A 21,444-nucleotide genomic window follows, 5' to 3' on the forward strand; every position below is an offset into this window, starting at 1 on the left:
TGCTGTCCCTTCGCGCTGATGTTCTTTCATTGATATTCTTGTGGGGAACAGAGGGGTTCAAGAGAGGCGGTCGCGCATTTACCGCCTGACCTGTTTCGAACGATCCGGTGTCGCGGCTTAATTCGCGCAGGAAGCGTCTCGAACGATGTGTGGTCCGAGGCCACCGCGGGGCGAGAATCGCGCGCGCGTGCCGCTTCTTCCCGTCCCGCGTGCACGGTCACTTCGAAGCCGACGGTACGTGCGCATGGTTGCGCCTTGGGCCGGATATGCGACCCACATATTTGCCTGCGGAGCGTGACGCCGGGCCCCTGGCCTGCACCGGCTGCAGGTGTCGCGCGCGCTCCGGAGCCTCGAGGGTTTTGTCGCGGTGGCAGTGATTAGAATAGAATCGGATCGGAAGTCGGGCGCTGGTTCGTCCGTGCACGAAACGAGCGGGGCTGCCGCGCGCGTTGTGCGTCTGTCTCTATCCGTCGCGGCTGAATATTCACGATGGCGGCTGGCAGCGCGCCCTTGACAGTCGCCGCCACTGCTGTGGGTTAACGCGCGTGGCGTAGCTATAGGCGTTCCGGTGTCGTCACTAGTGGAAGAATCCTGCGCGCATTTGCTGTCGGCTGTAGGCGCCCTTTTTGCTTTCGTGGCACCCGATGCGTTGAGCCGGGACGCATTCCTACTTGCGTAGCTGAACCGAAATTAGCTTCGCACGTTCACTGGCGGGCCTCCGTTTCTGTCGTGGTGCCCAGCGCGTTGCGGTGCCGTTCTAGAAAGACTGAATCGAAGTAGACTCGCATACCTGGGATGTTGAGCGCAAGGTGGCTTGTTTTTCTCGGTGAATCTCCAACCGCGTGCATATTTGTTTGATTGAGACGGGCCATTCAGTTAATGTGCTTGCGTCTGTGTTTTGCTGGGAGGCAGGGGCTCACCTTGTCAGCTAGTTGCTTTCACGTTCCGAATTTGTCGGTGGCCAGTTTACGCACCGGTGTCTTAATACATGCAGCAACCTATATTCAACGACTCCTTTATTTTTTTTTAGCAAGGTAATTTTGCTGGATAGGAAAAAGTAGTGCTGTCAAGGAATTTGTTTACTATTTATATGAAAGAAATTGACCTTAGCAAGAACAAAATTATGTACATTTATGTTAGCTCATGTCATTTTGTGCAGCTTTCGGCGCCAGTTAAGAAAATATGATTTCTCGTTTATCATAAACTATGCTCATTTTCATCATTGTGAGACAAAAACTTTTCCGTTAACACCACAACTTCAAGTCACCGTCTGAACAATTGTCGGTCTCTTTAAACTTGGGGCATCTTCTACCGGTAATTTCATAGCGTTAGACAATTCAGAGGTCATGTACGGCATCAACTAAGCTTTATCACGTCAAGCACATCGTAACAATGACAATGAAGGCTAATTATCATTAATAAAACCAATTTATTCTGGAAATCTGAGTAGCTCTAGAAGGATGCGTATAATTAAGATATGACAACACACTAAACTGTCTGTCGTATTTTATGTCCGTTCTTGTCGTTTTATTGCTACTCAGGTTTCAAGTATGCCTGACCAAGTAGCCCGAATTACTGCCCACTTATTCTCTCAATGCAGATTGAATGCGAAAACTTCGCATGTTTTGCAGAGCAGTCGGAATGCTCTAAAATGACTAATTGTAACTGCTATTTCTTAGTAACCACTATTCCGCGAAAAAAAGAAATAGGAAATTCAATTTTGTATCACCGACAATAATTTGTGGCATTGTGCTAAAGGAATCTGATTGTATATTCTTCTCTTTATTTTCCCTCTTAAATGCTTTAATTCTGTAGCTGAGGTCGCTTTGAAGTGCAAGTATCGGCACACGAGGACTTAGACTTAGTCGGTGTTTTTCACTTAGAAGAGTTCAACTGTAAATGCCACGTCATCAACTCGAAAGGGAGCAATTTTCTTAGTGAGATTAGTGTTTATGTAGCAGCTGAGCCCCCGCGCTTATGTGAGCCAGTGCTATATTCTCACGCTTTTCTTCCTTTCAGTAAAACAACCCTTATCGGCACAACTTTTGTTAATGCGATTGGTTATATGCTCGTGTATGCTCCAGGGAGTACAGTTCTAATATGTCAATCAATCTTATCAATTTCTTATCTTATCAATTAGCTTATCAATTTAGTTTTATAGTAGGATACAACTTAAAAAAAAAAAACAGCATTTGGCAACCAAGGCACACAGACCGCGCCAGGTTGTTACTCCGCCAGCCAATCACAGAAGCAGACAAAATCGTCGTCATGCGATCATTTCAACATGGCGTCGTACTTGATACTTCCGTCGGCTTCCGCCGACGGAATACTTGATACTTTTCATCGGCGGAAGCGATGAGGTGTACAACAGACATGGTCAAGTGTATGGAGTTTGAGCATTTCACTCTTCAAAAGTCTGCGGTACAGTTCATGTCACTGCTGACCCCGTTTTAGTCATGAAACTTCACTGCCAACTGAAGTGAAACTTGACAATAAATAGTTGCAGCGAAGCAAACGTTTTATTTCAGCTCAATAAATAATTAGGTTTTCACCGTTCTGCTAGACGAGTGGAAACATACAAAATTATGCGCGTATAACTTTATTTTTGTGGTTACCGCCTTATTTAGGTAACAGGGAAAGCTTGAAGTACGAACTATTTGCAGCCTCGCGGAGGTACAGTGGCCGGCTGTTATGAGGGCGTGGGCGGGGCTTCACTGCGTATCGCACTTTAGAATTTGTTTTTAAAATGGTATTTAAAAAATTCAGCTTGCCAAACTAATAGCAGCTGTCATTTCATTGCTATATGTACTGTCCATGGTGTCTGAAGCGGAAGCTTTAGCTCCGACCCAACTCCGATGCCGCCTATTCAGATACACGTAAAACGCATAAACGCTTTTCTGAGATAACCATGCACTGGGCCGATTTTAATGAAATTTGTTGCATTTGAGAGAGAAGGTTACTCTAGTGAATGTTGGAAGAGAAATTTTGATTTAGGATCTGAAGATGTTTTACAAAATTTTCAAAAAATTGGTAAGTTTGAAAAGAAATGGCATGAAGTTTACAAATTTTTAACTCTGCACTAAGGACAGATATCGCAGTTCTGTAAACTGCATCCGTTAGAGCATCCAAAGCGGACAAATTTGATTTGTCAGTTTATATCCTACGTGAAGTTGTTACATAGCTCACAAAGGTTTTGCAAACGTTCTACTCTCATATTTGTGGTTTATTTCAGAGCCATGTATATGTATTCTGCCCGCTTTAGATGTACTATTAGGTGCAATTCACAGAATTGCGATATCATTTTTCATAACTGAGTTACAGAGTTGTAAACATGATAGTTTCGTTTTCAGAAAATTAGCTAATTTTGCGAACCTTTATAAAAAATTGACTATGTAAATCGAAAATACGCAACCAACAGTCACTAGATTTTAACTTTTTTCTTTTAAGTGCAACGAACCTCATCAAATTTGGTGCACTGGTTTCCGAGAAAAACGATTTCTCCTTTCTCATGCATTTGGATAGGAACCCCCGAGCTATAGCTTCCTCTTAAAGGGACACTAAAGACAAATAATAAGTCAAACTAAAGTGATAGATTAGTGCTTGACAATCTGTAAGGCGTCAATATTATCGCTAAAAGGGCCTTAATTATTGAGAAACTGAGGTAAATGCAGGACATGATTAGACACTCCCCCGGAACATTCAAGCACTTTCCCAATGACGAAAGCACTCCTCAGTTAAATTATGTCACTAGCACTGAACCACTCTTTGCAAAAAACATTATTGTATTGTATTATAAAACAAAATAAAATTCTGCTTATCAGTGTTATTTCATTTTTAGAAGAACTCAGTAAAATTGACCTTGACAACGACGCGGGTGGTCAAAAGGTTTCGTTTTCGCTTGACTCTCCGCCGCCCGCGCTTTCACGTTTCAGCAGTTTCGTTATCGCGTAGTGCTGCGCTGATTTTGCTGGCTCGCGAAACCCGCACAAACTCCAAGTGGCAGAGAATTCAACTTCCGTGTTATGTTGCGGGATGCCCGAACTGCCGACGTCACTTGACCAAAAAGCAGCTGCAGCGGCGAATCGTTGGCTCGGTGTTGCCGTCTGGCGGGCGCCGTTTTACTCGCCGACGGCAGCAAAGGGTGGTGAGGGCATATGCAACGTCACCACTTCCCCGGTTGGGTGGCGGGAGATGTGAATTTCGAAAAAGGTATTCACTCCCTTGAGATGTTGTTTTCTCGCAAATAAATCCTTCCTTGGCATAAAACAGGTGTTGCAAGGTTTCTGGAATGATATTTAAACAGTCCACGTCGACTTATTATTTTCCTTTAATGTCCCTTTAAGGTATATCTTTTTCTTCTTTTTTTTTTCGCCACCTATTTTGAGTCGCGTACGAACTCTAAATAGGTGGCGAAAAAAATAGTCATTTCTGTCAACATTGTAATAAAAAATGGGTTGTAACTGGGAGTTTCTGGTATGGCCACGCAAGAAGCTCACCGCCACGCACCAACCACATACCGCTGTCGGCTTGGCGCTGACAGGTGCCGAGGATGCCGCTATTCCTAATCCGCTTCGTTTCAGAGCCATATAGTGCACGGCGCTTCAAATACAACTAACGACAATCCCATATGGCATCGTCTTGAGAACAACATAGTTCTAACCTCATCAATGCGCACACTAAAGAAGATTGGCGGCGGCTATTCGCGATGCATAGGCTGCGAAACATGGTGGCTGAGCCGTCTCGCATGTAATGCAGCATGACATCCGTGCGCGAGCTCATAGTTGAATGTATATTCCTCGTATCATAGCTCTCACTGGTGCTAAAGATTTCACAGTGGTTGTTAAAAAATAAGACGTTGGTTTATTTGTATCGACCATGATTTCGTATGAAAAGCAGGCCGTAGCAAATGTTCATACCATCGGCGGCAGCGACGATGACGCACTCGGGCCGGCCGGCACGGAGGGTTGCTGGTCGGAACAACATAAATATTGTGTGCCCTTGTTTTCGCCGGCAGGAGAATCTTGCCGCTGCGTGGGGAACTAGAGAAAATGACATTTGTCGACAGCCAGCGCACAGAAAACAGCGGACAGCGTGCCCGGCCACTAGCTGTGCTTGTACGATTATCGCGGAAATTGTTTTTTATTTATTTTTTTTCCCGATGGGGGGGTCTCCAGGTTCCAATAATCAAATACTAGACTGCAGTATATGCAAAGTCCCGTCTTTTCACAACATGCCACAGACCTAGTTTTGGGTAGAATGGCAGATGTAACAAACTTTTCTCGCTGGATTATTACAGTTCGTTATAATGGGTGTCGACTCTATTCAGCTTGCTATATGGCACCACAGCTGACATCAGTTGTTGAAAAAAATACATTTTCAGTTGCACTGTCTTTCGTCTTCATGCATGACAAGATTTCAGAAATTCTTATGAAGAACAAGAGAAAATCTTGTTATTCTATTTCTGGCCTTGTGTTTTGTTTTGAAATTACTTTATAAAGGCTGTATTTTTTATATATTTCAACAATGTTGTGATCTAGGCTGTATGAGGGAGTTTTTATATATTTCAACACTGTTGCGATCTTGGCTATGTGTGGGAGTTTTTCAGCTAAGTTAAATGTAAACCTGCAATGAAGGGTGTGTTTATGCAACAATGTGCCAGTGACGAGTGTTTAAAAGAGTGGAAAGCATTAATCCTTACAAATATGTCTTGGCTTACAGCAAGGTATTCAGGTTTAAATAGGCAGCTGTAATTCCTGAACAATGACCCAAGAATTGCGACACTGATTAGGCAGAGGCAGGTGTTATGATTGTAGTCAAAGACTGGGTGTGCCATCAATCACCTGTGCTTTGTTAACCTGCCCTTGTTATTGCTCCACATTATGGTAACTAAATGAATGTTGCAAAAGTCAGCATTATAATAATTAGTTTCTCATGCAAGTTTCTGTATCTCTTTACATGCAGTACTCTGCAAATCATGGAAGCCAAAACCAGCAACAGCAGCAGCAGGCAGCACATGCGACTGATGAGCCACGAAAGCCAAAGTTCGTGCAGGTCACCAACTTGGAGGATGCCCAGGTGGTGCGTGCCTGTGACTTCCATCCTAGTGGGCAGTTCTATGCTGTTGGCTCCAACTCCAAAACACTTCGCATCTGTGGCTACCCAACCATCACTGACCTCAGGCATGTTTCCCATTACTGCTTGGCTTGGCTTAAAGTTTCTCTTAGTTTCTAGCTATGTACATTGTCACCACATTTGTGCGATGAATGTGCGTAATCATAGTTTAGTATGAATGCAAGAACACCGTACAGTATACTAGACCTCATTATATCTTTGCTGCATATACCGGGTGTCCCAACACGACTTGAGCCAAACCTCAAAAATATGCAAATGCCATGTAAGTGGATAGTACCAAGGTAATGTTTGCAGTTGCTTGGAGATACTCATATCTTGCATTCCACCTAATTACATAATTAGTTTGAATTAATTAATTGACTTCTCAAATATTATAATTAGATGAAAAGTTTAACTGGGAAAATTATAGAGCAACATGAAAAATCCCCGATACAGCTTTTTGTTGCTCAATACGTGCTACATGATGATGATGACGAGATGCATTTATTGAGGGATGGCTCGAAGGCCTATAATGGGGACAGTGGCGTAGCCAGAAATTTTGTTCGGGGGGGGGGGGGGGAGGGGGTCTACGCCACTGGCCCCATGTATATATATATATATATATACATGGGGCCAGTGGCGTAGCCGGAAATTTTGTTCGGGGAGGGGGGGCACATTGCAGCTCGGCCTCCTCCTTAAGAGGAAGCTTTAGCTCGGGTGCTCCTATTTAAATACATGTAGAAGGGGAATTCGTTTTTCCCTGCAACCACTTCACCAAATTTGAGGAGCTTTCTTGCATTTAAAAGAAAAAGTTTAGTTCTAGTGACTGCTGGTTTCGAATTTTTCATTTAGGTGGTCACTTATTTATTAAAAATTGGCCAAAATCGAAAATTTTCAGAAAACGAAACTATCAAGTTTAAAACTCCGTGACTCAACAATGAAAAATGATATCACAATTCTGTGAATTGCATCTAATAGTACATCTACAGTGGACAAAATAGATATGTTACACATGAATCTCAAAAAAATTTAGTGTTGTGAAAATACGGCTTTTGCAGAACCCTTGTACACAACGTAACCAATTCACGTAAGATACAAATTGTCATAGCAAACTTGTCCGCTTTGACTGTTATAATAGATGTCGTTTACAGAACCACAATATCTGTTCTTCATGCATAGCTATTAGTTTGTAAACGTCGTGCTTTTATTTTTTCAAATTTTCGAATTTTTCAAAATATTTTAAACAAAATTCAGGCCCTAAATCGAAGTTCTGTTTCCAACAGACACTAGGATTTAACTTTCTCTCTCAAATGCAACCAATTTCAATAAAAGCGATTAGCAGGATTATCTCAGAAAAGCGTTTCTGCGTTTTACAAGTATTTGAATAGGCCGCGTCGGATTGGGCCCGAGCTAAAGCTTCCTCTTAAACAATTTGTCGAGTGATCAAATACATGAATAATAACTGCATTGTCATTGCCAAAGATGCTGCAAACGAATTCTTGGACGCTACGCACTGTCAAAACAATAAAATATGTATTTTTTCATAAAAGAATATATTCATATGTGCCAAAAATTTTGCCCAAGATAACTGATATCAATGCTTCCATATTTTTGTCTATTTATTAGGTAAAGAAAATATCACACGAACTTTTAGAACTATATCAGTTCGAAACCAGGAAAGCAGTGCATGCCGCTGATATGAAAAATTAAAAGGCAATGAGCTGAACATGTTGAGGACAAATATGTTAATGAAACTTTGTCATTCAAGAACCGTGCTTACATTCTTGTATATATGCAATGGCCAGTGAAAAATCTCAATGACGCTGTCATTTGTTCCAATGTATTACGCAGGAGTAGCTGTCCCCTGTCGTGTATCGTGAGTAATTGCACCGAAGTTATAGTCGCGATAGAGAGCACGTATAAAAAGCAGGAGCTCTGCAAGATATACGAGGGCAAGCCAAATGAATGTGAGCCAACAACGGGGTACTTAATTAAAAGTAGTCTTCATGAGAATTTAGACATTTGTCCCATTGACTAACGAGTCGCGTGATTCCCGTCTTATAAAACTCCTTGGGTTGCTGCTTCAAAAAATCTGTATCTGGTTCCCTTGAGCTGTTTTTTTGGTTGCCCCAAAATGTAGGAGTCGCAAGGTGACAGGTCTGAGCTGTATGGCGGATGTTGCAGTGTTTCCTACTTGAACTTTGACAGTTTTGTATTAACCACATAACCAACGTGAGGACAGGCATTGTCGTGGAACAAGATGACCCCATTCGTCAATTTTCCACGTTGTTCATTCTTGATTGCGACACGCTGCCGTTCTGGCGTTTCACAATATCGAAAACAATTGATAGCCTCTCAAGATTTAGCAAATTCTATCAGTAACGGACCCTGACGATCGAAAAAAAAGTCACCAACACCTTTCCAGCGGAAATGATGGCCTTTGCGTTCTTTGTGCGTGGTAAATTCGAATGTTTCCACTGTAAGCTTTGCCGTCGTGTTTCAGGCTCGTAGTACTGGCACCAAGGTTCGTCCCCGATCACAATTGCAAACAAGAAGTCGTCATCCTCATTGTGATACCCGATCAGATGAGTCAAGGCAGCGCGAAACTTCTCCGTCTTCTCGCGATGGATCAAAATCTTGGGGATCCATTGCGCACCAAAGAGCCGATAACCGAGAAGCTCATGAATTATGGCGTGAACCGAACCGTGACTGATGTTCAGACGGTCTGCCAGTTCATTGATGCTTATCCTCCGTTCTTGTTTCATCAGCTCATGAACCTTTGAAATTGTGTGGGGGCTGATTGCATGATGGTTTTGGCCCGGTCTTGGAATGTCTTTGCAATGTCCTTTGAACCGTTTGCTCCAACGCTTCACAGTGGTCAATGAAATGCAGTGTTCAACGTACACGGCAGCCATACGCCGATTAATTTCTGTTTTGGAAACACCTTCAGCTGTCAAAAACTTCACGACACCGAGCTGTTCAAATTCTGAAGTGTCCATTATGTGACGCAACCATATTCAACCCAGTGTATGAGAGCATCAAAGAACATTTATCTTCACACCTGCGTGTCACTTTTGTAAATGAGACATGCCGTTCTCCTACGCGCATGCCTCGCAGATAATGAACCGAACCATTCTTAGGGTAGGCTCACTTTCATTTGACTCGCCCTCGTACATTAGAAGTGCAAAGATACAATGGGATATACAAATGCGAAAATACGGCTTGATAAAGCACGAAAAAGTGTCACTGGAAACAAAGTTCACTGCATGTATACACAAAACCTCGCAACAAGATATTTAAGTATACGTATAAGTCTCCAATGAGTCTATGTATGTAAGAAAATGTAACTGTATATAATGCGTCAAACAAGGCAAATAAACATGTTGCACAATCATAGATTCACAGAATCCTAGATTCCGCCCCCATTCCATCCACACCCCCCGATGTATTACGCGCGACGGAAGGCGGCGCTCTTGCTCCCCGCTTTTCTCCTTTGCGCACACAAAACTGAGCCACCATCGTCGGCTCACCCATTCCACCTCCCCTCCTACGCTTTCACTCGCACATACAGCATGCAGCGCGTGGTCACGGTGTTATCATCCTTGGACTTTATACGAAACATGAGGGCGACGGCGACGGCAGGAATGCGCCTGGAGTGTCCATATAATTGCTTTCGCAATAATATAATAAACGTATCCGGCAACTGAAGCGTCCCGTCGCCCATTACTTTCTGCAAAAGAAGTATCAAAATCGAACTTTCACCATGCGACAATTCGCTGCGCCGCAACAATGTATTTTTTTTCTGTGGGGCGGAGGCACCGAAATGAAAAAAAAAGAACGCATAGGAAAGTATGTTGGCCAGAATCGAATGCCTACTTCGGGCACCTAATGGGGCTACGGAAGGAATACCGAAGAAAACATGAGACGCTTGGTCCACTCAGAACCATACGCATACTGCTCATTATCCTACACCGGCGAAACAAGACTTTCCGGAATGGTTCCGCTCAAGGAACGCGGTGCAGTCCTTCGAGTCCTCACAGTGATGGCAGCGAGCGACCATTGTTTTTTTTTTTCTGGTCTGCTAGCCAGAAAGCGTCCAAAACTCTGTCAGGTGAAAATCCACTTGGCCAGAGCAAACCGAACGCGCACCGAAGTGCACCGCGCGGTGGTCGGGGCCATACGAGAAAAACGTATGCGCTCTGGCTGGCTCTGGCAGCCCGCGGGTAGGGTAGCGAGAGCAAAAAAAAATTGAAGAGGCTCAATGTGTCCTCGCGAATAAAAGTCAAAGTAGAAAAAATAAATAAGAACATAGTTACTTTGGCTGGCCTTAGTGTCTTGACATGGATGTTCTGGCGTAGGTTAAAAAAATGTTGATATTTTTTTTATGTGACATGACGGCACAAATGAACCACCCCAACACTTCGTCTCATTGGACCTCGCTGCGTGCTTTGTCAACTCGTCTGCTAGTGTGTTGATTTGGCTTGTCTCGTTGTATGTTCCAACGTAAGACTTTAGAAAAGTCAATGGAACTTTGACGTCAAATGTTTATAACAACATTAAACCCACAAAGTTCCGCAATTGAAAATCTTAAGCACAACTTTCGAAATGTCAATGCAACTTTCACATCAAAAGCTTATGAGATTTATACCCATAAAGTTTCGCAATTGATATCCATGCGCTCCATAGATTCCGTGGCCTCAGTGAGATGCCACGGCGAGCCCGCTCACCATCAAAGCGCCCTTGAAACTTTGTGCTCAGATGGGACTGCTTGGCGTTATGTGACTCCCGGTGTATGGGCGTTGCCACGAAATCCAGCCCGAGTTCGGAATCTCCGCGGTTAAATGTCTTTTCGAGCGTCAGAAAGACATCCTTGACAAAATCCAGAGTGATTTCCGGCGCCGGGGGTCGCTTTGGTCGGCGGCGCATGGACAGCACGAAAAAATTTCGGGGGGGGGGGCTGAAGCCCCATAAGCCTCCCCCCCTGGCTACGCCCCTGAATGGGGAATAGGAAGAGGAGGGGGAGGCATATTCAGAGCCGTCCTAGGAGCTGCGTGTCCTTGGGGAAAGCCAAGAGCGAGTCCAGAGTGACCCTGTCGGAATCCATCGAGCCAGTTGCCGGTCTAATCCACTCCTCGTAGGACGACACTCGCACCGCCCTCACGTGGTGGTCCCGCTGCTGAGCGTGTCGCTGGCACTCCCAAAACAGGAGTGCTGCGCATGGCCACGTAGCCATGTCACAGTCAGGGCACCTGTGTGGCGCCTGGGGGGCTTCTTGGTCCGCGGAGGCTATGGGAGGGCCAGGTTCCTGCGATGGAAGGGAGTTGGGAGACGGAGATGGAGGGTGTCTAATAAAAGTGTTTTTCCAAGCATGAGAGCAGCCTGCAAATACATGCAAAGTGCCTCAAGCAGCCAGTCATGCAGCAATTTTGAATCGGGAGTTTTTCATTTTGCTATACAATTTTCTCATTGACACTTTTCATCTAATTATAATATTTGAGAAGTTGACTAATTAATTAAGGCTAACTATGTAATTAAGCAGAATTCAGAAAATAATTTGAGTATCTTCAAGCGATGGCAAAACATTACCTTGGTTTTGTCCAGCTACGTGGCATTTGCATATTTCTAAAGTTTGGCTCATGTTATGTGAGACACACTATATAGTGGCTTTGCTTATAGTAAATGTCATTACTTGTGTGATATGAAGTCCTGTGCTGTCTATGGCAAAAAAAAAAGTGAGTTCTGTGTTGTGAAGTGCCGGACTCAATAAGCTAATTATAGAACAAACACCAGCAACATAGGTGGTGCTATTACATGCCAGGAATCCCTTCACTCAGTGAAACAAGCAGGTTAATGCCCTAGTACTTAGTGTTAGCTACAGATATGCCGCTGAAATTCAAGCATTCATTTTCATGTCAAATTTGGATGACTGAACTCTGCTTAAAACAACTTTTATCAAGCATTTGTTACCCTTTTTTTGTAAAATTTTGGTTTCAAAGGTTCTTTTACATGGAGCTGAGTGCCACTTAAAACTGCACCCATCTTTGTTACAGGAAAACATGTTGTCAAAGATATATGCTCAATTTAGCTGGCACCTGCAGTTGTAGTTAGAAGCCACAGCTGTTCAATGGTACTTTAGTTGAAAAGGTGAAGTTTCAAATTGCTGATGAGAAAAAGATTCAAAATTAGAACCAACAAGCAACCTACCTAGCCGATTTTAACTAAAGATCTGGGATGTCATTATTTTGAGCTGTAAGAGCACTCTAACTATTCTGCTGATGCCTTGTGCTATGGTCAACATGAAAATGTCAGACCATTCATACAGCTGCATGTGAGAGTGCTTGTGTGGGTTTAGGTGGCACCATTACACAGATAAGAACATGTTTGTATGTATTTGCATCCCTGGATTTTCAAGGTTCCTTGCACTGTGTCAGTACATGTGTGGGACATGTCAGTTTGTACCAATAACTGCAGTGACTCAAGTTACTCCTTTGTTGCTTTGCAGGGAAGGAGACGTGGCCCACCAGCCCACTGTGCTGTTCAAGCGACTGAAGCACCACAAGGGCTCTATCTATTGCCTGGCTTGGAACCAGACTGGGGACCTATTGGCGACCGGCTCCAATGACAAGACAATCAAGTTGATGCGCTTCAAGTCTGAGACATGTGCCCTCGACAGTGAGAATCGCCCTTCCCCCCCTTTTTCCCCCTCGGTTGGGCATCCCCTTTGTTGAGATTTCATTTGCCTTCATTTAACTCTGTGCAATAGCTTTACACATGCACTATCTGGGCACAAGGAGGAGGATAAACCCTGAAGATGGGTGTGCAAGAACATTCTCAATGCACCAAGTGTTTATTCTGCCCCCTTGTACCTAAATGACTTCCAGAGGCCCTTGCTTGAGGTGTCAAGGTGGATCAAAGGCCCATGTTTATGAGGTGCTCTTGTTCTTGCTACATGGAGGTTGTGCACTCCTGGTCATGTCCAGAGCACCGTGACGTCTCTTCTTTTGCTTCAGGCATACCATATAGTGATATCAGCAGACAGTAAGCCCAGGGTTCTGGCACTGATACGAGAGAGAAAGGGCAGGCAGGAAATTCAGAAAGTTCAAGTCAGCTTAAGGCACCTTTAAAATTTGTACACGGAAAAATGTGGTCAAATTTCACCTGTCAAGATTACACTTCCCAGTGTTCAGGTTTCGACTACATGGCACGAACATCATTTGGTCATGGTGTGTACTTGCTTGTAAGAAACCACACAGTACTCGCACTGTCATCTATGATGCATACATCTCAGTTTGATGATACAGTTGTTAAAGCTAGCAAATAGATTTACGTGATCAAAACATGCTCCCAAATCTAACACACACACAATTTTCACGGCCTTAAAGTAACAAAATAAAAGTGCACCTGAATGTTACATGCTGCAAATTCATAAAATAAAAGTATAGCATGCCCCCCACATTCGCAGTTAGAAAAAACAAGACCTGCGAATTTACCTTCACAGACAGTTTTTTTAATGAGCTTTCATAATGAAAGTGGCACATTGTTGTCGCCATTTGCGCTTCATTGGCCACAGATAAAAAGCACACAGGGATGATACTCTTAAGTGTTTACTTTGGATACTGCTATCACTTTTCCGATAGTCAGCATTAGACTTGTCGAAATACACAGTCGACAGCGTTCCTGGCACTGTGTGCAGATAGTGAGCTTAGCACAGCGGCAGAAATGCTGGTGGCCAATTATGCCGACGTATTCGGTGCCGAGTCGCGCAAGATCTCGCTGTAGTATCTACGAAAGTTATTGGCCAATAATACTGCTCTAGATCGTAGTCAAGCAGAAAATAAACCACCAGTAGCCTTCGCAAAAACATGCTCTGTTACAATTTTATGATGGTCATGACATTGCGTCTGACAGTTCTGACAGTAGTCTAGTGCCAACGCTTTTGCTAAACCAGCGTGGTTTTGGTTTGGCATCCAATTGTAATAGGCAGGCAGTTTTCAGACTCATTTTCTCTGAAAAAAGGTTTGCGTTAGATTACTATAAAATAATTGCCATATTTACGTGAAAGTGTACTTTTATAGGCACATTGCTGCATATCAAGGTTACTACATTCCCCTGTGACAGGAACTCAGCTAACCTTTTATCCTCTTTGGTTATCTCTGAATCTAGCCCCTCTGCAGGCTACTAGCTGCAGAGATCACAGGGCATGGAAAAGCTTGACCTATTTGACATATCACACATGTTGCTGGTGCCCCACACTTTAAAGTCCTTTTTTTAATGTGAATTGGAGCTCTGTAATGATTAACAAAGAAGGGTAGAAATTCGGCCTTGTTGGTACGACATACTACAAGTGAAGTGCAAGAAAAAGCAAAGACAGGCGGGAGGTACAACACAACACATGTCCTTGCTTTTTCACTTCACTTGCAGAGTAACAAAGCCATACCAGGCGGTTGACCCTTTGCAATCCAAATCAAGCTCGTTACTCATTCCAGACCTCCTGTTCGGACTCATGTTTTGACATATTATTGACAGGCGCCTCACATTTCCTGTCAAATGGGAGCTTGCCAAATGCATAGTAACAAGCAAACAGGCACCAGACTGAAAAAAAGGAAAGGGCCCACATACATAGCATAGGCATCAATATCATGTGTTCAACATTAGATGACATGCAAATGCAGTTTTGTGAGTGTTTTCATGACTTGTAAGCACTTTTTTTTGCCGCCATTACTTTGTATGTTCAGGAATATGCACTTAGCACAACATCTCCTGAAACTGCAAAGGGAAAGTTATGTTCTCTTAATACAGGTTAAAAGGAAAACAACAAATGGCCCAGAAAATATATTAGTCTCAGTTGCATACCCTTCTTGCAGGTTACATATACAATGAGAACTTGTCCATGATATAAGATATGTAGGATCTTTGTTCTTTAATGTGCTTTGTATTATTAAGAGTACTAACATGACACGGCAGCTGAATATTTCAGCAGCAAGTGCTCTGTCTCTCTTTTTTAAAATTTTTAAATGTCTTGAGCTTCACTGGACACACATGCAAACAGTCATGGTGAAGTAGGTGTTTATTCAAATTAAACAATGTAATACAAAAAAAGAAGTCTCTTCTATCCTATCTTCCTGCTCCTGTATTCTATGACTATTTTACATGCAGATATAATGCATATTAGGCATTATGTGTGACAGATACCCAGTGGCTGTTCACTGCAAAGCAGTGAACAGCCACTGGGTATCTGTCAGTATGAGAGACTTATTTTCTATTCGAATAATTGCATACACACTGGTGGGGCTAAGAATTATGCATAATATAAGAAATGCGGCTGTGATGTGTGTCATCTTGTAACAGTGAAAAATTGCATTAGAACATCTGTGCATTTATCTGTGAGATATTTAAAATAAAACTTAAATTCTGGGATTATACGTCCTAAAACCGCAATATGAGTATGAGGCACACCGTAGTGTGGGACTTCATATTATTTTAGACTGGCCGGGGTTTTTTAACGTGCACCTAAATATAAGTACCCACAAGCATTTTTGCATTTCACCCCTATTAAAATGTGACTGCCGCGGCCTGTATTGAACTCACAACCTCGAGCTTAGTAGCGTAACGCCATTGCCACTGGGCTACCGTGCCAGATTATTTGAGATATTGCTACTTACTTGAAGTGTGGGCCTATGTAATAATTTTTCATGCTGTATGTAGGATTCTTATTTTTTTCCCTGTGGCATTAAATGAGTCATAAACTGGCAGTTCACTATTATAACGTTGACTGCTTTTTTGAAAAGTTATAAGCCCACTGTCTTTGTGCATACATGTGTGCGTCTGTTGCATGTGTATGAGAGGCCAGGTAGGGGAACTACTGCAGCCCTCCTGGCAAGCAAAGCTTTTGAATAAAAGAGTACATTTAACTCTCTTTCATCACCAAGCTGTCTTTCAAAAAGCAGCGCACTGGGCAGGACACATATGAAAAATATACAAACAACCTGCTGCAGTAGCACAGTGGCTATGGCATTCTGCTGCTGAGAATGATGTTGCAGGTTTGATACCCTCCTGCAGCAGCCGTATTTCGATGGGGCCAAATGCGAAAAACACTGGTGTACTGTGCTTTGTTTGTGCATTAAAGAATCCCAAGGTGGTCAAAATTATTCTTGAGCCCTCCACTACAGCGTCTCTCATAATCCACTGTGCAGTTTGAGGACGTTAGTACTTGTAATTCGATTCAAATAAGAACACAGTACTATCTACACTTTCGTAAAGCGGACAGTATACATAATAACCAGCCCCTTTCCCCTTTGATTACTGTCATAACCGAATTCTACCATTTCAAATTGTTCCTGAACAGCTGGTGGAGAGGCAGAGCTGACGATGCATGATGGCACTGTCCGTGACGTCTGCTTTGTGGAGGACCTAAGCAACAGGTCAAGCCTGCTTATCAGTGGTGGAGCAGGAGACTGCAAGATCTACGTCACTGACTGCGAGACTGCCACGCCTTTCCAGGCATTGTCTGGTCACTCAGGTAAGCTGTCCTCTGCCTTGGTTGCAGTAAAGTGGGCTGATACTGGGATGCAACAGCTAATCCGCTACAACAAAGTGGTTTACAACCGCAGATTCAAGTAAGGTTCCCCACTCGTGCTTACCAGTAATCACAAGATAGATGACATCTGAGGCAAATTTGAAAATTCTGAATCATGCTGTTGAATTTTTCAGCACATGTAGCAGCGCATTTACTTTGTGCTGCTTATGCAACAGTGTATGCTGCATCAGAATTTCTCTAGTGTGGGACTTTGGCACAATGCTTCGATGTTCACATTTGGCTCTGACTCGATGACTGTGTCATTCTTGTGTGACCAAATTGTGGCTTCTTCAATATAACCCTTCAAAACAAATGTATTTGCTTTCAGTCAATGGGGGCAGATTAGATTGGCACGACACTGGCATACAGAATTTAGTTTTGCTAGTGCAAATTCCTAAAATATTTCGTAGTTTCACCCAAAGGGTAAAGCATCGACAGCGATAGCAAGGTTTAGCATTGCACTTGAACTGCTCGGACAGTTTCTAACTATGTGTGGGTGCGACATGTTGGCGTGATGCAGCATGCAAGGCAACTCCTGCTGGGCAGAAAGAGCAGTGCCCTGGCAGCTACCAGACGTCTCGCAATGCTGGCATGATGATAGTTGGCAGTGGCATTGCAGGCATCATACTTTGATGGTGCATGAGATGAGACAAATGGGAAATCGTCGGCATAAGTGCCCAGTGAAATATTATATAAAGTTAGCTTGACGATTACTGCTCGTTCTGCTCAACGTAGTGTGTGCACACTGTAGTTCAGTAGGAATGCTAGTGTGCTTATAGTGCCATGCTCAGAACGTTGCCCTGGCTCCACCACCAACTCATTCGAGCAGAGCGTTGAGGATGTTTCAACTTCACTTCATCGTTGTTGCAGGCAAATGCACTCCGCGTCTCTGGAGGCCCTCTAACCCTCTGCATGCGAGCCGCATATGTGCCATAGGGTGGGACAGCCCAAGAACGGCGGTGCTCACGGTGCTTTTGTGCATTGAGCATCTGTGTAATCGCTTTCGCACTAAAAAAAAAAGGGGGGGGGGGTGCACCAATCTACGCCGTGAAGGTGGTTGGCCAATGAAACTGTGGTATCGCCTGATCCGATCGACTGATGTGACATTGCCTTGAGCTGGGTCCTTCCGAGCCTGAGCACATTGACGTTGCTGTTCCTTTAGTTGTTCATCATGTTCGTACTGCTCGTCAGGTGTCCTAAGTGTGCGTGGCTTGCTTCCCACCTAGCCTGAGCACGACGCCGTTGGGTGATTCCACGAGAGATGAAACATGCATGTCTGCTTGATGTTCTTGCTTTGTCTGTTTTTTTTATATGTCATGTAGAAATATCCAAACTCCTTGGAACCGAAATTTTATTCCTGAAAAGCATTCCCAGCAAGCCAAAAAAATATTTGAAGGTGGCGGCGCAAGCATCCTTCTATAGCTTACCTCAGTATTTTTCCGATTTCACAGCCAAATTAAATGCAAACTAAAGACATTGCATCAAAAACCTTTTCTGCTCATTTTAATATGCCTCACAGTAAATTAGTTCCATGCGTTTATTTATGCTGTCCACAAATTTAAAAAATGTAAAAAAGTACCAAACATGCCCAAAATCAGACAAATTTTGGTGTGATTCCTATTTCACACAGAAACTTGAAAAAAGTGTCAAACATAGAACATCCTCTTTGTAACATTTATGCAAAATATTATCTCCCTACATGAAACAAAAGAGAAGAAAAAAAATAGGTAAATGAACAAGTTTTTAAAAAAGTTCATCTTAAAAAAATCAAATAGAAAAAACTATGGTTCCAATTTTCGAAAAAATTTTTGGTGGATGTCTGCTTATGTCGGGCAAAACATGGGTGTGATATTATGTTTCATTTGCTTTCACAAAATATAATGGGCCAAAGTGACCCATGTTGAGTGTGCTGGCTTAGTGGCACAATGACTTGTTCCGGTTTGTTAACATTTACTCTCTTTTAAAAAAATAAAAGGCAACGGTTGCCACAAATAAAGGAAGGTTTACCTGGTTTCTTATTGTGGCAAGAGCAGAGAACATGCTTTCTACTTTGTTTTCTGGGAGGCAAGAGCAAACAAACTCTATGTGATACTTGAACAAATTTATTGCATGTTCTTTGAGTTAGTACTTAAAAAGGTTTATTCACCGTCAGCTGGCTAGCCATGACTGAATTCCCAGTGCGTACGATACTGACTTCCACTCCACTTCTGCTGACGATGCTTCTCAATGGCTGCAGCAGGCACATGAAGCAGGGCCACATTCTTGATGTTGCCACTAAGTTGGGAGACCATTTCATGTACCGACTGAATGAAGGTGGCGCTTCCAACCTCAGGTTGTACAGGGAAGCTTAGTGCTTAAGGAGTCCACCCACATCGTTACAGGCATTCTTCCCATGCCCGGTAGCAGAAAATATCCACCTCGCGGATGTATACTTGGAATGGCACAACTCATACAGTTGGTACCTACTTTTAAAATGGCTCGCTGCACTATCTCAGACATGTGTTATGTGACAGTAGATGGGTGCTTTTTCATCTAACACTTTGTGCACTCTGCCTAGTGTAGCAGGTGTGCGCTGCGTCGTGATGCATGTCGACGCTTATGACAGCAAAGCTGTCATTAGCTGTGGGAAGCAAAGCTGTGTGTTTCTTTACTTGCCGTGGCGACACAGGTGAAAATGGAGATTTGTTTCTTGTGTCAATGGTACGATTGTGTTTCATTTGAGAGAAGGACAGTCCAGTTTTCCACAAAAGCAAACTGCAGAACAATGCTTCCGCGCTGCTTGCACTTCTTTGTCTCGTGAATAGCCGTGGCTTGAGCGCAGCGTATGTATTCACGAGTAATTCATTTGGTCACCCATTTGCCAAACTCTTTCACAGAAAAGTTGGAGATGACATCTTCTTGATCAAGTCACTGCTTTCCCACACAGCAAATGTGACCTCGTCCTCTTCGACCATTCCCAGGCCGGCCAAAGTGAGGCTTTCACTCCATGGGCAGCACTCGCATTCACCTAACATACACTCTGTGGGTGGTTGGGGAGCCGCAAAGGCATAATGCTTTCATGCTTACCAATTAGATTTCCATGCCAGTTACGTTCTCAAGCGCAGAGATGCAAAGTTTGGCATTAGCGCAATAAACGCAAGTGCAAACCTCTTGTTGTGGTGCAAGCAGCACTCATTTTGGATGCAGGCTGTAAAACTTTGACAGGGCGATGGCACTTTTGGAGTGAGCTCCTTGAACATTTGGAATGTCTTGCACATAGAATGTGTCATAAACCACTTTGAGACATACTCTCTCTGGCCATTCATGATGTCTGCAACGACGTCCTTGTTCGGTCTCTGCCGAGAGCACCCGAGTTCATCCTTGAAGTAGTCGAGCACAGCTTAATAGGCTTAACCTTGACCTCATGTACGGATCAAAGTCTAACCGCATTCCACATTTCTCACGCCAATTTCGGGCCTTTCTGAGCATGTACTTTGTGACAGCTGGGATTGCCTCTTGAACGCGTTTGTTTTGAACTTCTGATGACACAATGGTTAAAGGGACACTAAAGGTTAATATTAAGTCAACGTGAACTGTTGAAATACCATCCCAGAAACCTCGAAACGCTTGTTTCATGCGAAGAAGAGACTTATTTTAAGAGAAAATGCGTTCTGAAGCATCCGCGTACCTCTAGCGCAGTTCAAATCGCCCGCCCTTCGATCAAGGAGTGGTGACGTCATGGTCTCATAGTGACGGTGCGCCGTCGGTGAGTAAAACAGCGCCAGCAGACGGCGCTATGGCTTTTCTGCGGAAAATGCAAACGTGCGGCCAGAAACAGAGCCAAGACAAAGCTGACAGCAGCGCAAAAGCAGGACTATGGTGGCTAGCGGAAGGAAAAGCGCGCGACGATAAGCTGGTTCTTTATTTTATGACTCCAAATTTGACACTTGTTGCAATGGATGACCCTGACAACGACACATTGGCTCGCGATGCTGGGCTCGACTTCAGCAATTTAAGCACTGATGAACGTGACCTGCTGCTGAGGGCTCGCGCTGCCGGCGTCGTTGCGTACTACTACGACGGCAACTGTATGTCATGGCTGTACATTTGTAGCTTTTCCTTCGTGAAAACCAAATGCCGCATTCACCGCCCTGTCTTCGACCTGCAGTTGTTCTTGTACTTCGGATAATGCAGGCAAGACCAACGGAACAGCGCTACAGGAAAGCGTTGCTTTGATAGGCACTCGACACGACTTCAGTAAGTCGGCGTTGAATTCGTAATCCTCTGGACGAAAGTGCAGCGAGCACACTGTGCGATTTTTTGGCTCTTTGCCAACGCGCTGTGGCAGAGGTACGGCACTTAACCATTTCGAATGGAGAGGTTCACTCGTTGGGACACAGTGATAAGTAATGTTGGATTCGCTGCTGCGACTGCCCTTGGCCAAGATCTGCGGACTGTTCGCGCATCTCACGATATCACATGGACGTGGCATTCTCGTTGCTTGTTCCAAATGCAAGTTTCACGAGCCAGCAGAACCAGCGCAGCACGACGTGATAAGGAAACAACTGAAACTCCAAAGCGTGCGGTGCAAAGTCAAGCGCGCAGAGTCGAGCAAGAACGAAACCTTTCGACCACCCATACTACTCGAGGGTAACATCAAAATGTTATTTTTTCTTAGAAATGAAGAGAAGTAGACAAGTAGCATATTAATCTGTCTTATAACCTAATGAAATGGTCTTTTTAATATGAGTACTTGAGTACCAGTGACATAATTTATG

General features: G+C 43.7%; 1 protein-coding gene across 2 annotated transcripts in view; it reads left to right on the top strand.

Annotated features, from left to right (window-relative positions):
* The window catches only part of LOC142584666 (WD repeat-containing protein 47), a 194,109-nt gene that overhangs the window by 157,160 nt on the left and 15,505 nt on the right, over positions 1-21,444 (top strand). For both annotated transcript variants that reach the window (XM_075694829.1, XM_075694826.1), the window contains 3 exons: positions 5,962-6,179; positions 12,614-12,783; positions 16,457-16,630. In XM_075694829.1, the coding sequence (XP_075550944.1) occupies positions 5,962-6,179; positions 12,614-12,783; positions 16,457-16,630 (562 nt within the window). The remainder of the gene's footprint in view (positions 1-5,961; positions 6,180-12,613; positions 12,784-16,456; positions 16,631-21,444) is intronic.

The sequence above is a fragment of the Dermacentor variabilis genome, chromosome 1, assembly GCF_050947875.1.
Source record: "Dermacentor variabilis isolate Ectoservices chromosome 1, ASM5094787v1, whole genome shotgun sequence".
NCBI classification, from domain to species: domain Eukaryota; kingdom Metazoa; phylum Arthropoda; class Arachnida; order Ixodida; family Ixodidae; genus Dermacentor; species Dermacentor variabilis.